Consider the following 24,755-nt stretch of genomic DNA (forward strand, 5'->3'; position numbering starts at 1 on the left):
TGTTATTAAATCACAAACTGATTATGACAGCTGAATGTGTTTTAATAGCAGGTTATAAAACCAAATTGCTGCTATAGGCTGGTTATTTTTTTATTTTATTTTTTACATGTAACCCATTTAGTTTGTTAAATTCCCCCCAAAAAGTAGGCCATTTGTTATTAGATTATAGGGGGGTCCGATATTGAGTGTAAAAGTGCATTGTTTGTGCACATCCTGTCAGTCCTGTTATTAGATCAACAAATGTGCATACAAGTTATATAGTTGTATCTAACAGAGTATAACAATGCAGTTCTCTAAAGTATTTCAGAGCCATTAATGTACACATGTAATACTTGTTCTTGTGAAAAGAAAGCTGTATACGGGTAACAGACCCCTCTCTGAATAACTGGTAGCAAAACGTTTGGGACACCTGCACAGGTTGCGAGGAGCTTTGAGAAGGGGGGATGTGAGCGGACAAATCTGGCAACCACGATCTGCCATCTTTGATTGTGCGACAGGCCGCGGCGCGAGCGGGGGCCTCACTCAACTAGAAAAACGGTCTGGCACGAGATAACGGGTGGGGAGACACACGGAACCACGGGACGTCCGCGTACCGGTTCCCGCAGTAAAGGCCGAGCAGACACGGACAGACAGGCGGCGTGAAGCGGTGGAGAAAACACGGAGCGGAGAGCCGTGCGTGCGGAGAGCGGTTTGTTAGCAGCCGACGAGCGGAGCGGCTAACCATCGTTAGCCGGACTTTTGTAATCCGCCGGCGAGACGCAGACTCGTCCGACACCGCCGAACCAGGCCGAGACCGGAGTTCAAGTGAGGCCGGTGGTGCACGCGGTGGGACAAAGGAGGCACCGGCGGCGGCAGGTGGGTCTCTGTGACGGGTTGAACGTGAAATGTGGGTTCGCTCGGCTGGTTAGCACACCGACGCGAAGTGGACGTGATGGCGACCAGTGAGAAACGAAACTATGCTAAACGACGCGAGCTGGCGGCCTACTCCGGTACCGGGACCGCGGTTCACCTTTACACTGTTACAAATAAAAACTGCGTTGAAACGTATCCGTGTGTAACTTTTGCGGAATTAAAGCGTGATTGTGAGCCGAGTCTGGTTTGTGTTTCGGCCGGTACGAGCCTCCCAGACCACCGGTGGTTTGGTTCACGGAGACGGGGTTGGCCTGCAGACTCATCAATGACAGTCGTTTAAGAGACCAACACTAAATGAGGGGGGGACGACGTCTCGTTTGATGTGTCGCTGAATTGGGACAAAAATGCTCTGGTGTTTGCACGCGCGTGATGGGTTTCCATCACGTCAAGTTTTTGCGTAAAGGTTGGCACCGTGATTTCCTCTCCAGCCGTGGGATTCAACACAATGTGGTCTTCAGCATCCTGCTCGGTGTGTGTGTGTGTGTGTGTGTGTGTGCACATTTAGGACATGTGGTAGACGCTGTGATTCATGAACATCTTTTATGTGGAAACCATCTGGGAGATCGTGAATTTGCGACAGGATGTTTTTCTCCTCATGCTTTCAGGATCGATAATGGGGTCTATATCTGATCGGTTTTAGGCCATGCGGACGCACATTGATGAGAGTAGTACTTATTGATTGAGCGCACAATGACAGGGCCTGATCAGAGATCTACAGCTGGAGAGGAAAGTGTCTTTTGGAAGGCACACGCCTTGATTTAAGGAATTAAGAGATGCAAGTGATTTATGCCTTTTTGTTTCTCCTGGTAATAAACAGACTTTAATGAGGAATGACGTTAGCCTTGGCTTTTTATGCACCATATACGGTTAGCCCCCTACAGCACCCCCCATGTGTGTATTTCAAACTGGGATTTGCAGTAACAAATGCTTAACGTGGCCATTAAATCTGCTCTTAAGCCTCCAATGAATGAAAACACAGCAATCCTCCAATTTCTTATGTGCATAATGAAATTGCAGACAACTCCCAAGGGGGGGGGGGGGGGAGCGTCTCATTGGTATTGATGACCTGGCATTGAAGAACCACAATAATCTTAAGTAGCTCCTTGTCCTCGTCTTTTTTTTTTTAAAGCTTTATGTTCATTGTGCCAAAAGCGATAAGCAGCGGTAAAGATGTTTTACAAAACCACTGCATTAATCCTGTGCAGATTAGTTGGTAGATGCTGAATGTGTGCTAATCATCAATAATAGTGGATACTAAATTGTTTTTTCTCTTCATGGATCAGATCATGTGGTCTATTTTCTATGAGGAGTGATCACTTGATTGATGTTGTTGCACACACCCCCATGCAGTACACATGTTGAAGGTAATAAATGACAACCTTAGGTTTATTATTGTAACTTTGGTGATGCACGTAAAGACGATTAACACAATATACGCACCATTGTCATTGCTACCATTTTCCACTGCACCATTTCAATGCAAACCATTGGGGAGTGAAATACAAGCCTGTTCTTTCAGCGCGCATCATTTAGGCCATATACATGACTTCTCAATCTGTGGCTTCAATGTAGCATGAGACGGGTCAGTCCCAGGACTCACTGTAAATACAGAAGTGGGGTGCATGAGCACTGTACAGGTCGATCTACCTACAAATTAAACCTGGCAGTTGATCTATCCTGCAAAAGAGAATCATAATTTCCTCCATGAGTATTATCTTTTTGTGTTTACCTAAAATTTAAAATTCAAAATGACCACCCTGAGGCTTGTACTTCCCTGGCTCTATTGGACTTTTATGCCTAAGTAAACATAAAAAGTAATGGCCATTTGATTTTAATAGTGAACAGTAATTATGTGCACACTTGTAAAACAGAATACTTGGTTTCTTACGAAGAATCTTTACCAAAACAGGAAAGTGATTTTACTGGCCACATGGGTTGTTAAGCCAGACATTTTATAACTTCATCAAATTGTCAAAATCTATAAGGACTCTTCCTAACACAAGCACACCTGCTAGTTCTCACCCAGGAAACATCAAAAGAGCTTGCGTTGATGAATGGACTGTGATGCAATAATTAGTTGCAGGGGTTCGAGGCCCTGCTGGAGGTCAGGCTAGACCAACAGGGGCTGGAGAGCTGGGATGCTACTGTGTGCTTGATCACATGGAAGCACTTAAAGGGAGAGACAGCAATTCTGGAGAAAGATATTTGGTGGGATTGCTGAGCAAGCAATATATCTGGTTCTTTTCAGCCATTTTTCTTTATTATTATTATTATTCCCGGTTTTTGACACGTAACCCATCCTGCACCATTCAAAAAAACCACAATATAAAATGTCATCAAACGAAGAATATGTAAACACACAAACAGCATCCAAAACAACAGAGAAAAGACTGGCGATAGGTTGTTGTTTAGATTGTTTTTATTAAACCACTGTAATAGCAAATATAACCCCGTCCCCCCAAATATGACTGTTTTCTGTTCGCATCCTTTTTGTCAAATACATCCGTTTACATCCCATATCCCGTCATTTCTGCCCACATAATTATGCTCAGCCTCTGCACCATACTCCTTAAGGTGATCTTTCAAAAGAAAAGTATCATAGCCAATTCATTTCGGGTCTTTCCCTGATCAATGATTAATGGATCAGTTGTGGCACTTTTAAAAACCCTCTCATTGGGTTCAGGCATGTTCGATGCCTGATTATAATCTGCATATTTACTGTAGTTTGTACCGACAAACACCCTTAATAATTGAGTCTGCAGTGATGCAATTTTCAAAGTACTTCAAAACGAAGTGTTTCGACCACATATATAACATTTTGCCTGCCCGTCTGACAAATGCAATTGTTTCACTTGTCAATTTCTCACGAACGATGCCTGCTGCTCTGCCAAATTTAGAAGCTCCACTCGGTCTGGTTTCTAACTTTATGTCGATCCTAATCATTTTTCTGTTTCTATGTTGCGTAGTGCATATATCAGCAAGCATATATTCAAGGGACTCAAGTGCACAAACTTGTGACACTTGGTTTGGTGGGGACCGGTACTTGGTTAACATCTGATGTGTTATCAGATGTTAACCAAGTACCGGCCAACACGGCTAAAAGAGTGAGACCAGACAGTTGTAAACGCTAGTTACGTGATGTCGCCTTTCAAATTGGAAAATCTCTTGTAGTGTGCGCCCAGCTTTAGTTCCCGGCATTGTCGTGTCTGGAGGAACCATTTTCAGACGGCGGAGTGTCTCCGAGTCTCTGCAGATACCCACTTCTAGTTGTGCATTGAAGTGTCACCATTGCAAAATAATAATAATAATTAACTACTACAACAAGAAAAATGTTGGAGAAAAAAAGAGTAGGTATCTTTTTAGAAAAGAAAAAAAAAATACTGATACTCTCACAATGCCTAAGTTTTTGTTGTTTATTTTCCATTTGACATCATAAGTAAAACTTCTAATATGCAAGGACTAATCTGATGGCATACAAACCTTCAGTAAAATGCAACATAAAAGTATATTTATGATTAAAATGAGGTAATACATAATTTTGAGAGGTTTTATTTGTGGAAGACTACTCATAATCTGTATTGACCAGCATTATTACTGTTAACATAATGTTAGTTATGTTAGTTATAGAAAAACAAAATACAACCTGAGTTTTACTGTAATGGTTTCAGCTCATTCTATTCGGTAATATTTTATTGAATAAGAACCAAGTTGTTCTGGAAAGACAGTTTTCCTTTTAAGTGGATGTTCTTTTGCTAAAGTGTTCCAAGGCCAAGTTTCAGATAGACTGAACTCATCAGAGCTGTCAGCTTCCCCCAACACACAACCTCACACTCTCAGACACTGTTACAGTGCTCCGTTAATAATAAATGACCTCTGTGTGACTTAGGAAAGACACTGCAGACCCAAACATGCTGTCTCTCTGTCCTTGGTACTGCTCATTGTAATTCTCTTTCTGGATTTTGCCTTTGTAGTTACCCCTGAATATATTTAAATCTCTCCATTTCCCCCGCAGTGCCCCATGCCACCAGCGGTCAGTGTGTCTTGCTGTTTTTCTTATATCAGCTTTGCACCACAAATAAAATTAAAATCAGGAGGTTGTAGTAGTTGGAAGACTCCGTTTTCTTCATCTGAGCTTCACGCATTCAACAGGAAATGTCGTTAGTTGAAATAGTTGCTGTGTTTTAACAGAAGAAACTTATGAGAGGCCTTGATCCTGTCACCTGGCTCAGCTCATTTATATTCACAGATAATAAAGCCGGTTCGACTGCATTAGATTTATGTCAAATGTGTCCTGGTCTGCAATCAGAAGTTATGTATAGTTGAAGTTAAGAGACTCCGATCCACCAGATTGGTAACGTGGCCAATACTGGCCTTATTAGGTGGAAGAGGGATCAGCAACACACAACAGATCCACAATTAAACACCATGTTATTCTTTTGTCAATCACATCAAAGAAGGCTCAGACATCTGTGATAGTTTTGTATCCGAAGCCGCCAAGTTCTGCATCTTTTGTGACGTTATTGTTTTTCTCCCACCCTCGGTCTACAGGAGGCTGGTTCTGGAGGCGAGGCCAAAGGACCAGACTCGATGAGTTTCCAGCGAAATGTCCGAGAAGTCAGGGCAGAGCACCAAGGCAAAGGATGGCAAAACAAAGTATGCAACCCTTAGCCTCTTCAACACCTACAAAGGCAAATCTCTGGAAACCCAGAAAACTGCAGGTAACCCCCAACTATTAATCACTGCTCTTGGTGTGCACATTGTTGCATGTGTTAGCTAATGAATGTGATTAGCATGTTTGGTCTTTATGGAGTTCAGCTGATCGAGGTTTTACAATCTAATCTGTAAGTATGATCAGGGTCTTACTCGGACCTTCTTATACCAGCCGACTCTCCTCTCAACCACAGTCAAAGTTAATGATGCAGACATTTAAATGTCTGAATGAAAAAGTGAGGCAGAGAGAAACCGAAAGAGAAGTGAAATTTTACACTCCGTTAAGTTCTCATGTTTATCAGTGATGTGTAAGAAACTACGCTGCTGACCGGAATCTGTTATCAGTGAGAAGCAACGTAACAGCTGTCTCGTTATTTAGTCCAACACGGGCCAAACAAGGAGACCCTCATCATACGTATGTTTGCCTTCTGAAAGTAGCAGTAAAAACCCTACATTTTTTTCTTGTGTGTGAAATGTTCCCTCATCCCAGTGGCTGCCAGACATGGGCTCCAGAGTTTGGGCAAAGTTGCTGCCAGTCGGCGAATGCCCCCTCCGGCCAACCTGCCCAGCTTGAAGGCAGAGAACAAGGGAAACGACCCCAACGTCAACATTGTCCCCAAAGACGGTAGCGGCTGGGCATCCCGAAATGAGGCCGGAGAAGAGAGGTAAATTTACCAACTTCCACGTACAACTTTAATAACTTTCATGGATGTTTATGCCAATACAGAGAGAAAATGAGCTCTATCCCCTTCTCTTCTCTAAATGAAGGTGTTTGCTTCACTAATATTCTCCCAGATATACACAAGTGGTGCACAATTTAGTGATGCGTTTTCCATCACCCAGCAATGGTTGTTTGTTACAGAGAACAGGCAGAGTTTATGCAACAGGCTTGCTCTTCAACTCACTCTTGAATTGCCAACTGACTGACATCGGTCAGGTAAAATTATTTAGATATCTGGGAAGTGAAGTCCAAAAATACAGCTGCAATTACCACTTGTCACCATAGGTGCCACCAAAGAGAATGAAATAAAGATCTTTACTTTGAGAGAAGCCAGCAGAAGACGACTCCGTCATCCACATTTCAAATGACTAACATTGTTGAAAACTCAGCCCTGTTTTTATGTGCCACAGGCAACAGGAGACGCCCCCACCCCAGATCAAACCAGCAGTGATCCAGCCACCAGAGGTTTCTATTGGGGGCGGCCGCTCCTGGGCAAACAGCAAGCAGACACAACAAGACGGTAAATATGCTAACCATTTCCTCTCTAAGCCTTGCACCTACTCGTAAAATGAAGATTACCTACGTTAAAGTCCCATGTGTGTTTTTGATATATGTACATGGGAGGTTGTAAATAATATCTGGTACATTCCCTCCATGTGTGCAAATAAACAAAGGCACACTCCTCACTTGGTTTTTCCTGCAATCGGCCATCACAGTGTAACCTCTGCTAATTGTAAAATTGAGGCGGAAGGGCTGCTGCACACCAAATGATGCAATGCTTCTCTAAGTCGCTGTATTACATTGAACCGTGGGATTTTGGCTCATTCATAATAATGTGCTAATATTGTACAGGGTCTCCGCGCGTGAGCAGCCATTTTCACCAGGAGTTTCCCAGTTTGCAGGCAGCTGGTGATGTGGAGAAAGGGGATGGTCAAGATGAGGAGCCTTATGGACCAGGTCCCAGCCTCAGACCTCAAAGTATGAACACACTCGTTCACAGAAACATCATTCAATTGCTCTCGTATTTACCTGCTTTTTGGGAGCGGCAGGTTCCCTGTAATTCCAGTCAATCAATCAGTACCTCTCTTCTCTTCTCTCTGTCCTGTTAAGATGTTGGCAGTTGGCGGGAGGGTGGAGGCAGGAATTTGAACACGGCACCCAGCCCCCCAGAGATGGAGAACAGGGCCCCGGAGGAGGGAAGTACGGCCCTTGGTACCTCTACCCCACCGGGGGAAGCTGAAGAACCTGGCCGAAACGTAACCACTGACGGTCAGAGGGAGAAGAGGGATGGCAGGGAGAGGTTGCCCCCTTCTGGCCCTCCTCAGCCTAAACTTAATGGGGGGCAGCAGCCTCCTGGTGGGGTGCCAACTCACTTTGACCCTGCTTTCAGAAGCATGATGCCACCTTATGTAAGTCACACTTTGATCCTCTGGACTGACTGCATGAAGACATCACAGTTACAATATCCAGGAGCAGTTTGTCTTTTCTTTACCTTGCGTGATGATTTTTGTCTTTTGTGTTTTAGATGTTCCACGCCTATCCTCAAATGTCATTTGTCCCAGGACAAGGGAACTTCAGATACCCTGTACCTCAAGATGGAGCAAAGTGAGTTGAATGGATAAGTCCAACAGACTCGGGTTGAAGCAAAATAAAATATACAGTTTTGATATGTATTTAGTCAGATCACTGCACAAACATATTCTTCCCTCATAATAAAAGAAAAATCATTTTAAAGGGGAGGAAGATGTTTATATAATCTGCAGATAAACCAGTTCATAAAAGTCCATGTTTGCCAAACAACAAACATAGGATATCAGAGAAGCACACATTAGTTCATATTAGTATATAAAATGTTTTAGACCCTCTGCATACGTGTATGATGCGTGATACTGCTTCACATATTTTATATTCTTGTAAATTCACAAGATCTTCCAATGAACTTTTCTCACCTTTCTGCTTTGTTGGGTGTTCAGAGGTCCTCGTCCTCGACTGCAGCAACCACCCCCTCAGTCCTGGCACCAGGACCCGGACAGACCTTCTATCATTAGTGCAACAGAACTGAAGGAGCTGGACAACTTAGATACTGATACTGATGAGGGCTGGGCAGGTTAGTGCTTTTACATTTTCTATTAATTCCAACATTTAACCAACCGGTGACCGAAGGATAATAAAAGGTAGTTTCATAATTAATTTCCGCGCTTATTATTAATAATGTCCTCTCTACAATTCAGGAGCTCAGATGGAGGTGGACTACACCGAGAAACTGAACTTCAGCGACGATGAGGAGAACCAAGCTGCTAAAGAAAAGGGAGAAAACTGGTGAATATTTTGATCTTTTCCTCATTTACAGTAATTAGAGCCCTGTTGTTATTCAAGGAATTATTCTTCCCTATTATTATTTTTCTCGTTATTTGTGTTTGATCGCCTTTTTGGCAGCTTTAACATACTCAAAAACGCATCAGTCGTGGCGAAAATTGACGCATTGTAGTGGTTCCTCCTACAGATTTTGTCGGACCGACTTGGAATTTTGTCTGTCCACTCTTGACACGTTTGGGATGAATAGTTGTCGTAAAGATTTTGTTTTCGTTTATCAGTGTGCCCGTGGCATGGTGGCCATTTTGAGCGTCTCGCCATGAAACTACAAATTGCTGTAAATCTTGTGTACATTGTCTGAGCTTCTCCAAACTTTACATGTTTGACAACAGTTGCGCCCTGAAGACATCTGCATGGTAATATTTGATCATAGTCACAGCGCCCCCTGCTGGTAACAGGAAATTAAATTTTTCATACTTTCACATGCTTCGTCGTGCTGGTTGATCAAATCGGGTCAGAATAGCTTTAAGACATTGATGATGATATATTGAGAAGCCCGTGCTTTTTTTGTGAAAGGGCGTCGCCAGGGCAATGCGGCAAAGTTTGATGTTTTGCCGTGACACAGGAAGTTGACGTTTGGGTGCTCCAAACCTCACGAGACTTTGCACCTGCGTCAGGCACCAACTTTCATGAGTTTTTAAGTATGTTAAAGCTGGCAAAAAGGACATTTATTTTTAAGAAGAATAAGGAAAGAGAAGGAGATCAAGAAAAAAAATTAAATCTGCACGCGGGGATATGCGGGCCCTCGCATGCTGCACGTCGGGGAGCTAGCAGGGCGGGCTGCCGGCGTGTAGCATGCGAGGGCCCGCATATTCCCGCTTGCAGTTTTAATCTTGTTTTTACTATTCATCTTCTGTTCTCCACTTGGACCACATCAGTGTTTGTCTGTATTTGGCCTCTTGAGTTCAAATTCTAACTTCAATTACAAGTGCATTACGTTTTAAACAAAGTGCACTCTTGATTTCCACCTTTGGAGACTTGAAAACATGCTTGAGAAAATCCGTTAATTTGGTCAAAACCATGTCATTGTGAAACTCAATTGCAGTGTTTACTCTAAATACATCTTTGCAACACAATTACCAAACAGTAATATAACTTAAACAACAGTAAAGTTAGAGATTTTTCTCACTCATACAAATGTAAATCTTTGCAAACTGCTTTTCATTCTCTCCAAAAATGAATGCAGAATGAAGGAAAAATGCATCGTATAAAAAATTCACATCTGTCTGGTAGGCCTTCAAAAATGGTTGGCAGCAGTATGTGATTTGTAGTAAATGGACTGTAAATTGGAAAACACCTGTGGTGACTGTAAGGCGCATTGCTTTTAGAGTCACACTAAATTTGATGTTTAGTTGGTGCACATGTATTAAAAACCAGTCACACATCAAGCAGCATTAGCATTGCTGCTTGATGTGCAATGTGTCAAATTTGTTTTTTACAAAGTAAAAGGATTTTCTTTTAAATCATAGAAGTTAGCAAAGATAATTCAAATCATTTTCTTGTGTTTTACTAAATTATATCCTCTTCCAGGGAGTGGATGAGTAAAATGGAGCGGATGAGATCTCGGGCCGCAGATGGCCGTGAGGGCTGGAAGGAAGGATCTGAGGACCGTGGGGGCAGTAAAACTTCGTGGGCTGACAGTGTGGATCCCAGAGCACCATCACCTGGCAGTATGGGGCAGTACAATAAATCAGCTGCTCCACAGGACTACCAGGTAAAGCATGTGTGCATTACACAAGCCTACCATTATGCGTGCACTATTGTAACAATATGGGGATCAGTCTGTATCTATATTCATTTACGATGTTTCTTTCCAGGGTGGCAATCGTTCTGTAGGTGGTGGAGCTCCACGTGGGAGCAAACCACCGGCTACAGCGGCTCCTGGGGCTGATGAGGACTCTGATGCCTGGCGACAGAAGCGCAAGAAGACTCCCGAAGTTTCTGAAGCTGTAGAGCGAGCGAGACGGAGGCGAGAGGAAGAGGAACGACGGATGGAAGAACAGCGGCTCGCTGCTTGTGCTGAAAAACTTAAACGTCTCAATGAAAAACAACGCCAGGCAAATGAGGGCAAACCTGCCTCTTCTCAATCCACCAATGATGAGGCAGGAGCTGCCTGTGAGGAAACCTCCTTATCAGAACCTGCTCCTGTGTCCAGTCCTGTACCTTCAGCCCCAGTTTCACAATCACCAGCCTCAATCATGCAAGCTCCACTACCTGAGAGGGCGGATGAAGAACAAGAGATAGTAGAACCAAGTGCTGCTGAGGAGGAGGAGGAGGAGGAGAAGGAGGAGGAGAAGGAGAAGGAGAAGGAGGAGGAGGAAGTTCACTTGCCTCGTCAGCCCAGCCCCCCTGTCCAAAGACCTGTAGCTGTAGCTCCAGAGCCACAAAGCGAGGGAGAGACCTCCTTAGCTGAGGTCAGTCCCCTGATGGAGGAGAACCAGACTGATAGGACTTCACTGCCTATCCACGACTATTTTAACATGGAGGACAATAGAGGTAAGCAAACTCTGAGCATTTTTTCAAAAGATGCAAATTGTCTTACTGCCACTCAGTCAGGGAGACCAATGCTGTTTGTATTTTTCTGCAGTGGATGAGCCCCACCTGTCTCTGCCCCACATGGAAGCCCCTGGTGGTGAGGAAGTCCCTGTTGCACCCCCACAACTGGAAGGAGAGGCAGCAGCTGCTATGCGTCCATCTCTCATCTCAGGCTATTCCAAACAGTTTCAAAAGTCTTTGCCACCGCGTTTCCTCAGACAGCAGGTAAGGATGTCTACATCTGCTTGAGTTCCCAATGATCAGGATCTTGCTGGCTAAATCATATTGTGGATGTGCCACTGGCTGATTGGCTAATTGAGCTTGCTTTCCAGCTTTCAAGAGGTACCCTCCTGGTTGACAGCTTGGTTAAGGAGATAATAAATGTTAGTTTAACCTTACAGTTTGGCATAAGAAAAAATATTTAATGAAAAATTTACTAATCCATTGTAGCAGATGTTTAGGTGTACCTAATGACATTAATGTATCCCTGATACTGTGAAATTTGCACACAGGCAAATGTGTTGTTGCATGTTAAAATGAAATGATTGTGTGCCCATTTTGATTGCACTGAATATGTAGTATATAATGAATAAATTGGCTTTATTGGTCTTACCTTCTTTATTATTCTTCATTGGTCTCGTAGGAACAGATGAAGCAGCAACAATGGCAACAGCAGCAACAGCAGAGTGGGGGCTCGGTGTCGCCATCAGGTGGTGGCAGTGTTCCAGCTACCCAGCAGCAGCAACAGCAGCAGCAACACCGCTCCATGTATCAACCAATGGGCCCCCACCACCAGCACCTGGCCTCCATGGGGTTTGACCCCCGCTGGCTCATGATGCAGTCCTACATGGACCCCCGTATGATGTCTGGGCGTCCCCCCATTGACATGCCAGCGACCATCCACCCTGGTAAGTAGATCTGGAGAATAGAAATTAGAAATATATGTTTGTGATTGATGTAATGATATCTGCTGGGCAACCTGTTCAATGCTGCTCTGTTTTTGTCCTCTTCAGGGAGAATGCCTCCTAAGCAGATTGTGCGCAGAGAGCCAGGTGATAACTCCAGCTCGAGCTCCGACTCATTTGACCACTTGACCCGACCAATCCGTGACCATGGCCTGCCCTCGGACTCACGGATGGTGTGGGGATCCGACCCATACCCACAGTCAGAGCCGCTACCTTCTGTAACGCCTCCAAAAGGACGGGAAGATAACAAGGAGCAAAGGTAAAAATATAACAACATAACAATGGGACTAATTTGTAATGATCAATAGATTTTATATTTGGCCAATAACACACTTACAAATGTTTCTTTAAAGGATGGACTCTGGTTTGGATCTGGACAGGGGTCTTCCAGCTATCTACCCCCAGGACCACAGTGGATTGGACTCTCGTAAAAGTAACTTCTTCCGGGAACCTTCAGAGTCTCTGTCAGCATTTACCCAGGGTCCAGAGGATGCACCAGGACCTCTAGACAGGGTCCCTGTGGGTTCAGCCTTTGATTCTGAGGAGCCAGGCTTACCAACTGGGGAAGAGGTCGAAGCTCTTGGTCAAGCTATGCTCCAGAGGAGTGTCTCACAGGGCTCCAGCCACTCCCTTAAGCTGGATGAGCCTAGATTTGATGGGCTACCCCTGGGAACAAAGTCACTAGAGCTACATGAAGCAGGGGAACGGGCTGATGATAAGCCTCAAAATGAACTCTACCCCCAGGCTGCAGTAACCAGCAACAGGGCTACACCTCCTGCTGATGGATTACACAAACAAGAGAAGCTGCCTCTGCCCGCCCCAAGCAAGCAGAAAGCTGAGCTGCGTTGGGGTGGGAGATCAGGGGCTGGACGCAGAGAAGGACCGGGGGGAGAGAGACCAGTCCGCAGGTCTGGGCCTATAAAGAAGCCTGTCCTCAGGGACATGAAAGAAGAGCGAGAGCAAAGAGAAGAGAGAGAGAAGCGTCATGAGAGAGGGGAACGAGGTGACCGGTCCAAAAAGGAACAGTCGTCCAAAGCTCCTTCTGCAGCTGCGGCTGTGTCGGAGGGCTCCAGACCTCAGAGCGAAGCGAAGAGAGAACCTGCCGAGACAGAGGAAACACCAGCTGCCCATCAGAGGGCCAGAGACTCTCAGCCTTCCTCCGGGGTGCCGACGTCTTCCTCTCAGGAGGAGAAGGTAGATAAACCGACCAACAATGACAAACATCCAGAACCCAAACTGCCTTCCCGAAAGGAGTCCAACCTTCCTCCACGTGCCTACCGACGAGAGGAGAGAGAGAGGGAGCGTGATAGGGAGAAGGAAATGGACAGAGACAGAGACAGAGACAGAGAATGGCCTGTCGACTCCAGTTTCAAAGGACGTGGTCGAGGGGAGTATTACTCCAGAGGACGGAGCTACCGGGGGACTTACAGTGGAAGAGGCAGGGGGAGTCGTGGTCGGAGCCGGGCGGAGTACCCTTACCGAGAGCCTCGATCACGCTCTGATTTACCTTCTGCTGGAGGCGCTGCTGCTTTTCGCAACAGGGAGGAAAGCGAGACACGTAGTGAGAGCTCAGACTTTGAAGTTATACCAAAACGCAGACGGCGCCGCGGTTCAGACACCGACTCCGAAAGTGAAGGTGGGAGGGAGTCTGCCAGTGATACTGGACCCTCTGACCGTGAGCCTAGCACCAAACCTAGCCGTCCACTGAGAAGAGAGCTCCCCGGGGAGGTCCGGTCCGGGCCCCACAAACCAGGCTTTGGACCTCCTCATATGGGAGAAAAGGTTGGATTAAGAGGGGACGACGAAAGCCGGCCCAAGCCAGGATTCCTTCCTAAAGGAGAGCCTTCTCGGCGAGGAAGAGGGGGACTATACAGTAGACGAGGTGGAGCAAGGGAACGCGGGGGCCCTCGCTCAGCCCCTCTAAGACGGCCACCAGGCAGAGACTCGTCCTCTCAGTGGCCCTCTAAACCCATGGAGACATTCAGACCTGAGGACACAGAGTCCACATCAAGATATGACAATCCTCCCTCTGACCGAAGACCCCCTAAATCCGAGAGCAAGAAATTTGGGGATGGGGCTCCCCAGAGTAGCAGAGAAAGGCCTCGTCGATCGAGACCAGCACGGCCCCCGAGGCAAGATAAACCCCCTCGCTTCAGGCGCTTGAAAGAGCGGGAGGCTGCAGTGTTAGCTAGTGGAGAGATGGCCCCAAGTCCCCCTGTTCTTTTACCCTCAGTGCCTGCTGCTGTCCCCAGCTCTGCACCTGCCCCAAGCTCCCTCTCCCCAACCCTATCTAGAGCTCCAGGAACACCTCTAACTGTGCCTGCAGAAGTGGCAGCCACTATGCCTGCACCCGACCTGCCCTCTCCTTTAGAAGCACCCTTGCCCGAGAACAGCAGTCCCACCATCACCGCAGTCGGCACCAAATCCCCTGACCTGTCAAACCAGAACTCTTCAGATCAAGCGAATGAGGAGTGGGAAACTGCCTCTGAGAGCAGCGACTTCAATGAAAGAAGAGAGCGAGAAGAGAGGAAAGGGGCCCTGGATGCTGCGAATGAAGCAGCCATAGCTTCTGCACCAGTACCTGCTCCCCCCCAGGGCTCTCTGACCCCCAATAAAAGCCCACCCGATGGAGGGGTGACTCCAAAACGGGAAGGAGCTCCTGCAGCCAAGAGGAGCTTCTCGAGTCAGAGGCCTACGGAGAGACAGAATCGTAGAGGCAACAGTGGAGCCAAACCAGGCCGCAACTACACAGGGGCCAAGGGAGAGAGGAGGGGGGGGGGCAAAGCTGGCCGCAAAGGGTGAGTGCGAAACAATCAGGCTTTTGTCTCTTATTGGGTATTTACTTTGTCTGCTTACATTAACACTTGCACAAAGAAGTTGACTCAATGAACAGTGTTCAGTAGAATAACACTGCAGGTTGCTTCACACATAATGAAGCTTTTGTGTCGTTATCATTGTGCTTAATGAAGAGTTGCAGTGAATAACATGAAAGCAGAATCTCAATATCTCAGTAGAGGTTGTTATTAAATTAATCTCCACTTAGGTGGCTGAATGTCCTCGTCAAGCTGTCGGTGACCACCATCAAAATATTTTGGTTGAAAAAGCTAAATATGGCATCAGACTGGTGGCGTTTCTAGACTCACCCACCCTGTACTTTGGCTTTCTGAAGGCGAACAGTGAAAAAATCATATTCTCCTTTCATCTCGTGTATCAATGCACATGCTGTCTCATGACCTCTTTGTTATCTTCTACTTAAAGTAAAGCCGTGTATGCATGGATAGTTTTGATTTTAAGCAGCCTCACACTTCCTTTAAAAACCCCTCTGTTGTTCTCACCAACTGTGAAGTCTCACACAGTCTCATGCTGGGTCTGATTCTCCTCTCTCTCTGAATAAAACAGCCCTGCAGCCCAGCAGAACTCGGATGCACCAGCAGCAGGAGGAGCAGCCCAGCGGCCTTCAAAAGATCAGACTGCCCGTCGCAAAGATGAGGCCAAGCAGGCCACCAAGAAGCCCAAGGAGAATGCTCTGTCTCAGTTTGATCTCAACAATTATGCCAGTCAGTAGACGCATTCATTCTCTGGCAATTGTCTCTCATTGATGAGCAAGAAACCGATACCTGGCTCCAGCTGTTCATCACGCAAACTGAGTGTACATTTCTGGTTACTGTAGGTGTTGTGATCATCGATGACCACCCAGAGGTCACCACCACAGAGGACCCACAGTCCAGCGCCAACGATGATGGCTTTACAGAAGTTGTCTCCCGCAAGCAACAGAAACGCCTGCAGGATGAAGAGAAGCGGAAAAAGGAAGAGCAGACTACTCAGGTAAGGGGAGGGATTGTGTGCACAATGTCATTTCAAGAAATGTGTACTTAAACCGCACAATTAACATGAGCAACCCTGCTGTGATAGAGTATTAATATTGATACTGCTTTTACAGAACTGGGGTAAAAAAGGCTCTGGTGAGAAGAGCAGAGGAGGCGGAGGAAAGCTGCCACCAAGATTTGCTAAAAAACAGTCATCGCAACAACAACAACAGCAGCAACAACAACAACAACAGCAACAGCAGGCCTCACAGCCTCAGCCTCCTGTAGCCTCTGCTCCTCCAGCCCAACAGCAACCTCCCATTTCTGCTCCCCAGCATCAGCACCTTGCTCCCTCCCAACCTGCTGCTTCCCCTCAGACTCTGGAGGGAACGGTGGCTCCTCTGCCCTCCATCCCGCCTGCTATCGTGGACTTCACCTCAAAGAGCCTACCGCCTGCACCTACACAGACACACAGCACTCTGGGTACAGAACTGTGGGAGAACAAGGTGGCCGGCTCCACTGTCCTTCCTGACGTCAAGAAGCGTGAGTGGAAAAGTGCATTCTTGTCTTGACACCCGAATCTTGTTGTGCTGCAGGTTTGACTTTATTGCCAAGCTCTGTCTAAAATATGTAATGTGTATATTTCAGTTGGTCCAATCAGCCCTCCCCAGCCACCTTCAGTGAGTGCCTGGAACAAACCTCTTACCTCCTTTACTGGCACCGTTTCCTCTGAGGTAGGTTGAATATGCCTGGCACATCTTTTGTGTCTGTTTGATCCTTTTTTTCCCCCCAAATGATAAAAAAAATATTTGTTTTTGTTTTAGGGTGTGAAGCCTGGAAACGAGGGCAGTGTAGAACTGGGAATAGACAGTATTCAGTTTGGAGCACCATCATCTGCAGGCAGCACTGACAGTGATGGTGTTCCTGCATTGCTAGAAAGTGGCTCTGAAAACAAACTACCTGCTCCCAAAGAACAAAGACAGAAACAACCTCGAGCTGGCCCAATCAAAACACAGAAGGTGAATTCGCTGTCCTATGCTGTAACAATTCCAATTGATATTTCGTTTATAAAAGTATACTCCAATCTTGCATGTTTTACCTGTCCTCCTTCAGCTCCCTGAGATGGAACCTGTGGAAACCAAGGAGTACAAGCCAGGTCCCATTGGTAAGGAGCGCTCTCTAAAAAACCGTAAGGCCAAAGATGCACGTGGTGGAGAAGGTGAGGGGATGGAGGGAGGAGTACCTGGAGGAGTCGTCAGCAGAGCCACAGACTCCAGTCCTCCTACAAGTGACACCACAGTACCAGAACTGGGAGGAGACATCGAGGGCATGATCACAATCCCCTCAGCAGAGTACAACAGTAACTCCAAGGTATGCTCTACCACCGTCTCATGACATCTCGGTTATCGTACCGCTAGACTTCTGATACACAAAGCCTTGAGTCCAGATTGGTGAGATTACTGATAGCCACATGTATCAAAATAAGGATTTTAATCAATAGATTTTTTTTATTTTATTTTTTTTATTTTCAAACTACTAATATTTTGATCAACCATCTGAACCCCACAACCCAAGTTGATTTAAAAGATATGTTTTCTTTGATAAATCACCATTTATCATGACCAGAAACTGTTAAATGTTAATAGAAATTACCATTGGTATATACATTTCCCACAGCCTTTGCATTCATCATTTACACCAAATACTTCCGTCAAGTTTTAATCCTTGAAGTATTTCATCCAAATCACTTTATACTACATGTCTCATTTAAAATGATTCAACTAAAAACACGAGTCACATGACAAAAATTCAGCAAATGTTTGATAAAAACTGCTTGGGACTCAGAGGGTTAACTCAACATAACATTTCATGAATTGATTTGGTGTTTGACTATTTTTTGTTCTTTGTACCCGAGAGTTCAGCCTTTCATTGTGAACATTTTTAAGAAAGTTTAAAGTAGTAGTCTTACTGCTGTGATATATAACAATTGTATGTGTATGCTAAATTATTGCCTTTCCCTGTCAGGAGTCTGTCACTGACTACACCACCCCCTCCTCCTCACTGGCCGACAGTGTTCCTACAGGAGGGAACAAAATGGAAGAGAGTTTGGTGGCTAATGTGAGTACACATCCTTACCATAGCACAAAATGTCACGCAACATCCATTCGAACAGATTATAACTTTATTCTGTTGAGCTGTAATAAAAGATAAATGTGTTCTAGTGTTCACCACTTTTTACCAAACGACAGCTTTGGGACTTTTTTTTTTTTTTTTTTTTTTTTTTTGTTGTTGGTGTGTTTAAGGTGGCACTTCCCCACTCGTTGCCCCTTCCTCGCCGAGAGACCCTGCAGCAGAGCTCCAGCCTCAGCACCGTCTCTCCTGCCACTGTCGACCTAACACTAAAGGTGCACATATGTACAGCACCGTCAGAGCAGCATCACTTTCTCTGAGAAATACCATTCTCCAAGGTTTGAGTGAAATGTCAGCTAAGCTTTCTGTCCTTCGCCTTCTCAGATGGAATCGGCTCGCAAAGCATGGGAGAACTCCCCGAGTCTGGAGAAGAACTCTCCAGTCACCACTTCCTCCTCCCCCATCACCTCCTGCGCTTCCTCATACTCGTCCTTCTCCTCAGCCTCCATTCCACAGATCCCTGTGGCTTCTGTTACCCCCAGCACCTCACTGTCAGGTAATATAACTCTCACGCAACTGTATTCTACTCTCCTCCCCCAGTGTTGGTTGTTGACACCTTGTTTATCACAAGACTATATGAGCTTCAGTTATGATTTCTTGTTTGTACCCTGCAGGTTCTGGCACCTACACAACATCATCTCTCAGCACCAAGACGACCACCGCCTCCGATCCCCCGAACATCTGTAAGGTGAAGCCCCAGCAGCTGCAAGGAGGAAGCCTGTCCTCCTCCAGCAGCAGCAGTAGCAGCAGCAGCTTCTCTCAGCTCGGCTGTGTGCCTCCTCTCCTGCCCCAGCAGCAGCAGACCCCCCAGGTGTACGTCTCCCAGTCTGCAGCAGGTGAGGGAAACATGGCACTGACCTGCGACATCCATCTGTCCGGTCCGATAGTTCAGTTTCATATTTGAAGAACAGTTGGTGCTTGTTACTGATTAGTGATATATATATTCCCTTGTATGTTCAGGTTCTGCAGCTCAGATTCCAGCCTTCTACATGGACACTAGCCACCTCTTCAGCGCCCCCCACCCTCGTTTGGCTCCTCCCTCCCTGGCGCAGCAGCAAGGTTTCCAGCCCGGCCTCTCGCAGGTAGGATTTTCTCTCGCAGGTTACATTACATTTCATTTAGCTGACACTTTTATCCAAAGCGACTTACAATAAGTGCATTTCAACCATGAGGGTACAAAACCCAGAACAACAGGAATCAAGAAAATAGAATTTCTTCAAGAAAGCCAAACTACAACGTGCTACAAACACATTGCAGAAATGTTCAATGTTGAAGGTCAAACCATCTGTTCCTCATCCTTCCAGCCGACAGCAGTGCAGCAGATTCCCATCCCTATCTATGCTCCACTGCAAGGTCAGCCTCAGCACCAACACACGCACCAGGCTCAGCTGGGACTCGGCACCGGACCTCCGGTCTCACAGCCACAGGACCTGTTCAGCTCTGCGCTGCAGCCTTACAGGTAACACACAACATCAAAAGCATTCAGTTCACTGCTCCAAAACACAGAGGTGCTAATTGTTCCTGTCATTTGATCCTCTGAATGTGTCCTCCCTCAGGTCTCAGCAGGCGTTCATGCAGAGCAGCTTGTCGCAGCCCTCCATGATGCTGTCAGGACCTTCAATGCACAGCTATGCTGGCGTGCAGGGGCCCGAGCTCGGCAAGCCTCAGTCCAATCTGGCTTATCAGCAACCCTCCTCCACCCAGCACATTCCCATTCTGTTTGAGCCACAGCTCAACCAGCCGTCTGGCATGGGAGGCTCCCAGCTTATTGATACACACCTGCTGCAGGTAACCATCACAGGAAATAGTTTACGTTACACTTTATTTATTTTGTATGTGCACATATTCCATCTGACATATTTGTGCGTTTGTTTCAGGCTCGACAGGGGATGAATCAGCATTCAAACATGTACTCGGGGCAGGTGCAACAACATGGTCAGAGTAGCTACTACAGCAACACTCAGTCGCCCAGTTCTGCAATGCAGCAGGTATCACTTCATGTAAATATAACAGACATTTAAAGTTCATAATCCTCTTCTGTGCCTTGTGGCGTGAAGCAGAAGCTGCACATTTTTCTGTCAGTAGAGAAATCGTTGCACCAGTTAACAGTTGTTATCATTTCTCCCCAGGTGACGGTCCCTCTGCCGGGGTCCCAGCTGTCCCTGTCAAACTTTGGTTCGGGTGGAGGCCAGCCCCTCTTGGCGCTGCCTCCCACTCCTCCCCAAGCACAGCCCCAAAACATCAACCGACAGCCCCCAGTCTCTCAGTCGTACCGAGGCATCATGGGTCCAAACCACAGCCTGATGCAGCCTCCCACCAGCAAGGTACAGTGCCGCGTGAGCAAACAGCCAGGTTGTGATTTTACAGAAGATCCGATAATAACAAAAAAATTCTGGTGATATGTTGCAGATGGACATGGATCTGAAACTCTTTGGCAGTGGGATGGATGTGAAGCCTGGAACACCTCCTATCAGCGCCAGGAGCACGACACCCACCTCCAGCCCATACAGGTAAAAGTGTCAACGTTTATCTGTACACCAACAGCAACAACACAGTGGCTGAGCCTTAGGAATATGCTGTTGTGTGCCATGTCTTTATTTGTATAATGCCCATTGTTACACAGAACCAAGACGCCAACATGTTAAGTGTTGTTGCTATGGCAGCAGCTGTTTACAAAACGTCAGAGGCCAAAAGTCTATTACTGTAACTCAACATCTCATTCAACAAAAGTGACCAGAAATACCTGGAAAGAAACCTTTTGATATGTGTGATGCAGCATCAAAGATCATAACTCATAATTATAGAACATCCAATCACTCTAGAAATATGCACCTTACGTATGGTCCATAAATCTCTCACTACACTTACAGGATGATCTGTTGGAGAGTCTGTATGTAGCCTTACTAAACCACGCTCTCAATTAGTGGACACATTTTTAAGGCCGGGAACACGCTGCCTACCTGACGTGTGCGTTACCTCTGATGTGCGTCTTAGCTGCAGCTTGCTTGTGCGGCTGCTGTTACGTAATGTCTTGGAGCAGGAACTTAGTTTTCCCCCATGTAAATGCATTCTGTCGTCATTCCCCTGTATGTGGGTTTAGCTCGTGGTCATGTGGTTACCGTTCTCTGACCCATATAAAGAGCAGGGAAACTGCTGAGACACTGAAGATGTAATACAATATAATCTGTTCACGAGACGATGAGCTGCAGGAAACGTCGTGAAGAGGATTTTTTTGTTTTTGTTGTTTTGTTTTTGTGCCTGATCTAACCATTAGCCATATAACCTGCATAACTGAGTCGGACGGACCGAAACGCGGAGCGGTTTTTCATTCAAGTGTTGTTCCTCTGCAGGGCCAGCTCCACCTCTCCCAGCAGCCAGTCCAGTAAGATCAACAGCATGCTCTACCAGAAGCAGTTTCAGCCCAGCTCTGCCGCCATGAGAATGACGCAGCACTTCCCCGGCCAGTTCAACCCTCAGGTTGTACATACACAAGGATACAGCGAGAAGATGTGTTGCGTTTACGTAAAGCTCTTGTTATTAATATGAATGACAGCTGAGCTTGAGTCATTTATTTTCGTTCTTGTTGCTCTTTACTCAGATTCTGTCTCAGCCCAGCATCGTCTCTCCTCTGGTTCGCCCTCCTCATGGTAACTCCTTTGCGGGAGGTGTCCAGCGATCTCCCATGGGCCCCCCAATGTCACCCAATGTGAGTGGTGGTCTCATGCCTCACCCCCGACCCCTGCACCCACAACACAGCCAGCACCTGCCCCGAGGACCCTCCGGTCCCTCCCTTGCACCCAGAGGCATGCAGGCGGCTCTGAAGGCCGAGCAGGACCTGAAGGTATGTTCTGTTTTCTTAAATCTGTCGATTCTTTGAATCTGTTTCGTTGGTCTGACGTGTCCAAGTCGTGATCTTTCTCTGCTGGGTGAGTCGGCTCATTTATTTCTCTCCTGTCCCACTTCAGGCAAAGCAGCGGGCTGAGGTGCTTCAGTCCACTCACAAGTTCTTCTCAGAGCAACAGCAGCAGCAACTGAAAGCCCCGCAAGTCAGCAAAGCGCCCCGGCTCGATCAAGGAGGAAAACCCCAACTCGACCCCTCGGCCCCAAACCACCAGGCGGGAGGCGAGCGCCCAGATTCTGACAAACCCACCGTCTCCACGGCCAAGCCCATACGGACCGGCCCCATAAAGCCGCAGGCCATCAAACCAGAAGAGGGCAAGTAAAGAGCTTCCGACCCTCTTCAGATGACAAAACGACCGGATGGAAGAGAGGAAGAGGGAATCGATCCCCATTCACTCAGCCGCCCCCTCATATCAGCCCCGAAGGACAGTGTGGGGGAGGAGGATGAATCGGGTGGAGACCAGGATGGTGGTGGTTACTGACAGTAGGCGCTGTCGCGTGTAAACATAATCCTCTTCCTCGTCTTTCTTCCCCTGTCTTGTCCCACTGTAGGTGGGGGCATTTGAGTTGGATTCTTCCATCATATTTAGATGCCGATAAAGTTGCTGCACAAGTTGTTCCATAGTGAATCGACTATGACGGTAGAGATGAGGAGAGTTGGAGAGAGAAAACTGAGATTTGCTGCTGAGTTTGCCATTTTTATAGCTCTTCATTTCTGTTCCTTTTATTTTTATTTTTTTCCCCCAAATAGGATCACACATATGTAATAGGAGAAACCTGTTTAGTTAACGACAGAATGAAGCCGATTTGTTTTTGTAGTCCAAACAATCTTAAGATGTCATTTAGTGAAGCACACTTTCTGTTGCCCAATCTCCCATGATAACTAATCCAGAGATTTTGTGCACACAGTCACGCAACGGTTTGATCGAGTTACTGCACGGAGACATGAAATCAGAAGTTTTTTTGTCATTTTAATTTTTGTCTGTTTTACCAGGATGGAAAATGTGAAAATAGCAGCATTTGATTGACTTTAATGATTGATTTCTTGATGATTCGTCTGCCTGTGAGCCTTCGCTCCTGCCTTCTGCTCTCATCTCCTTGCCTGAGAATTACTGGTGTGTGTGTGTGTGTGTGTGTGTGTGTGTGTGTGTGTGTGTGTGTGTGTGTGTGTGTGTGTGTGTGTGTGTGTGTGTGTGTGTGCGTGCGTGCGTGCGTGTGCGTGTCAGGTGTGTGTGCTTGTGGTATGAAAAGGGGGGGAAGGCTCGTAGCTGGACTCTCCTGTAAATTTAGCCAAAGGTTAAAGCAGCGCAGAGATGATGTCACAGCCTTTTAGGATTGCTGTTGCCATGGCAGCAGAGTTTTGAGTGGACTTGCAGGATTACATGGACGATGTATGATCACGACTGGTCCAGTATAGGGGCTACTGTCACACCCTTTCACTGCTTTCACACCATTCCTTGCTGTCTCACACACACACACAAACAGACACACACACACACACACACACACACACACACATATACACACTTCACTGTAAAGCACCCAGACTGCTGCTATTGACTGATTTCAGTGCCCTTAGCTAGAGTACAGCGGAATAGGGCTGTTAGAGGAATAGACACGGTGAGTTGATTGTTGAACAGTAGAAAACTTTGAGTGTGTATGTCCTTCACGGCGAGGCGGAACAGGAACAGGACGGACAACAGGGGGGGGGTGAAAGGAGACGCCTCACGTTCTGAAGCATTTGGGCAGAAGGACACATGTTGTTTTGTGTTTACTGATGAGAGCAATCAGTGCTGTTTTCTGTCTCTGCCTCACCTCCGCTGGCTGTCCCACCCACAATGCTCTCATCTTGCGGTTGTGGTGACTAAGGTCCTTCAGAAATGTACAGTAGTATGCACCCTGAGGTGGTGAGGGAGTTCTCCTCACGTCTATCTTACTTTGGAGGATGGATGAGGGAGGGAGGGTAATGACTTCTCTTTTTTTTTTTTTTCTTCTTTTTTTTTGTTGTACTTGTACAGGGGTTTCATCGCTGTATTAAAATATGTACGGTCTTATTTACATTCTCTTGGTTTGGTTACAGAAACTAATAAAAATAATATACTGTTGACATGTTTTTCACTCATGTCTGCTTTTTACTTTTTTGTCCCGAGCGCTGATTTCTGCATGGATTAAATCCGACCACTAGGTGTCACTACAACACAATCTTAAATGAGAACTGGGGAGCCGAGCTGAGGAAAAAATACACTTTCTTTTGGTTGTATCGTACAAGAGTGCCACCTTTCAATAAGGCACTTTTGTTAACTGTTTATAAGGTGTAAAGAAAGGTTTTATTAGTAGTTAATAGATGTTCATTGATTGTTTAATAACCATTAATAAGAACAATGTTTTTGTTGCTAGGTTCCTGCCAATACTTGGACTTCTGACCTTCTGGAGAAGAGCTACAAGATATCTGGTGCACAACCACTTAATATTTTAGTAAGAACTAATTAATTATTTTGTTAATGTATATTAATATTACATTTATAAATAGTAATTACAGATGAGTTTTAAGGATGGCTTCTTTGAAAGTGTTTAACAACTTTAATGAATTGACTTTAATAATGACTGACCAGCCAGAGGGATTTTTCACAACCTTTTTCTCCA

At 46.1% G+C, this 24,755-nt stretch overlaps 1 protein-coding gene across 2 annotated transcripts; it reads left to right on the top strand.

Annotated features, from left to right (window-relative positions):
• Positions 1–478: 478 nt before the first annotated feature.
• On the top strand, positions 479–24,219 carry prrc2c (proline-rich coiled-coil 2C). Of its 2 annotated transcripts, none has more exons than XM_069699137.1 (34): positions 479–855; positions 5,461–5,630; positions 6,113–6,287; positions 6,754–6,863; positions 7,196–7,321; positions 7,454–7,752; positions 7,869–7,948; positions 8,317–8,450; positions 8,575–8,662; positions 10,247–10,430; positions 10,534–11,212; positions 11,304–11,476; positions 11,895–12,159; positions 12,265–12,475; positions 12,570–15,014; positions 15,616–15,773; positions 15,887–16,041; positions 16,157–16,565; positions 16,671–16,756; positions 16,847–17,041; positions 17,136–17,393; positions 18,048–18,140; positions 18,326–18,427; positions 18,537–18,708; positions 18,827–19,048; positions 19,173–19,294; positions 19,517–19,671; positions 19,769–20,000; positions 20,090–20,212; positions 20,342–20,536; positions 20,622–20,722; positions 21,563–21,689; positions 21,811–22,053; positions 22,178–24,219. In XM_069699137.1, exons 2-34 carry the CDS (start codon positions 5,516–5,518, stop codon positions 22,433–22,435), a joined length of 8,490 nt encoding a protein of 2,829 aa, XP_069555238.1. In that variant the 5' UTR covers positions 479–855; positions 5,461–5,515; the 3' UTR covers positions 22,436–24,219. The 2 variants fall into 2 exon arrangements, with proteins under 2 accessions (XP_069555238.1, XP_069555239.1); XM_069699138.1 differs by having other exon boundaries at positions 20,090–20,200.
• The last annotated feature ends 536 nt before the right edge of the window (positions 24,220–24,755 follow it).

This window comes from Brachyistius frenatus, unplaced genomic scaffold (assembly GCF_029030835.1).
Source record: "Brachyistius frenatus isolate BFR_SWC_R1_liver_20210118 unplaced genomic scaffold, ASM2903083v1 Contig_29, whole genome shotgun sequence".
Lineage (NCBI taxonomy): Eukaryota > Metazoa > Chordata > Actinopteri > Embiotocidae > Brachyistius > Brachyistius frenatus.

Excerpts from the sequence above, each read along its gene's own strand:
- prrc2c (XM_069699137.1), top strand. The coding sequence starts at position 5,516 with ATGTCCGAGAAGTCAGGGCAGAGCACCAAGGCAAAGGATGGCAAAACA. Across the intron at positions 17,394-18,047 it reads AGTACAACAGTAACTCCAAG|GAGTCTGTCACTGACTACAC; the intron begins GTATGCTCTACC and ends TTTCCCTGTCAG. Across the intron at positions 20,537-20,621 it reads TGCAGCCTCCCACCAGCAAG|ATGGACATGGATCTGAAACT; the intron begins GTACAGTGCCGC and ends GATATGTTGCAG.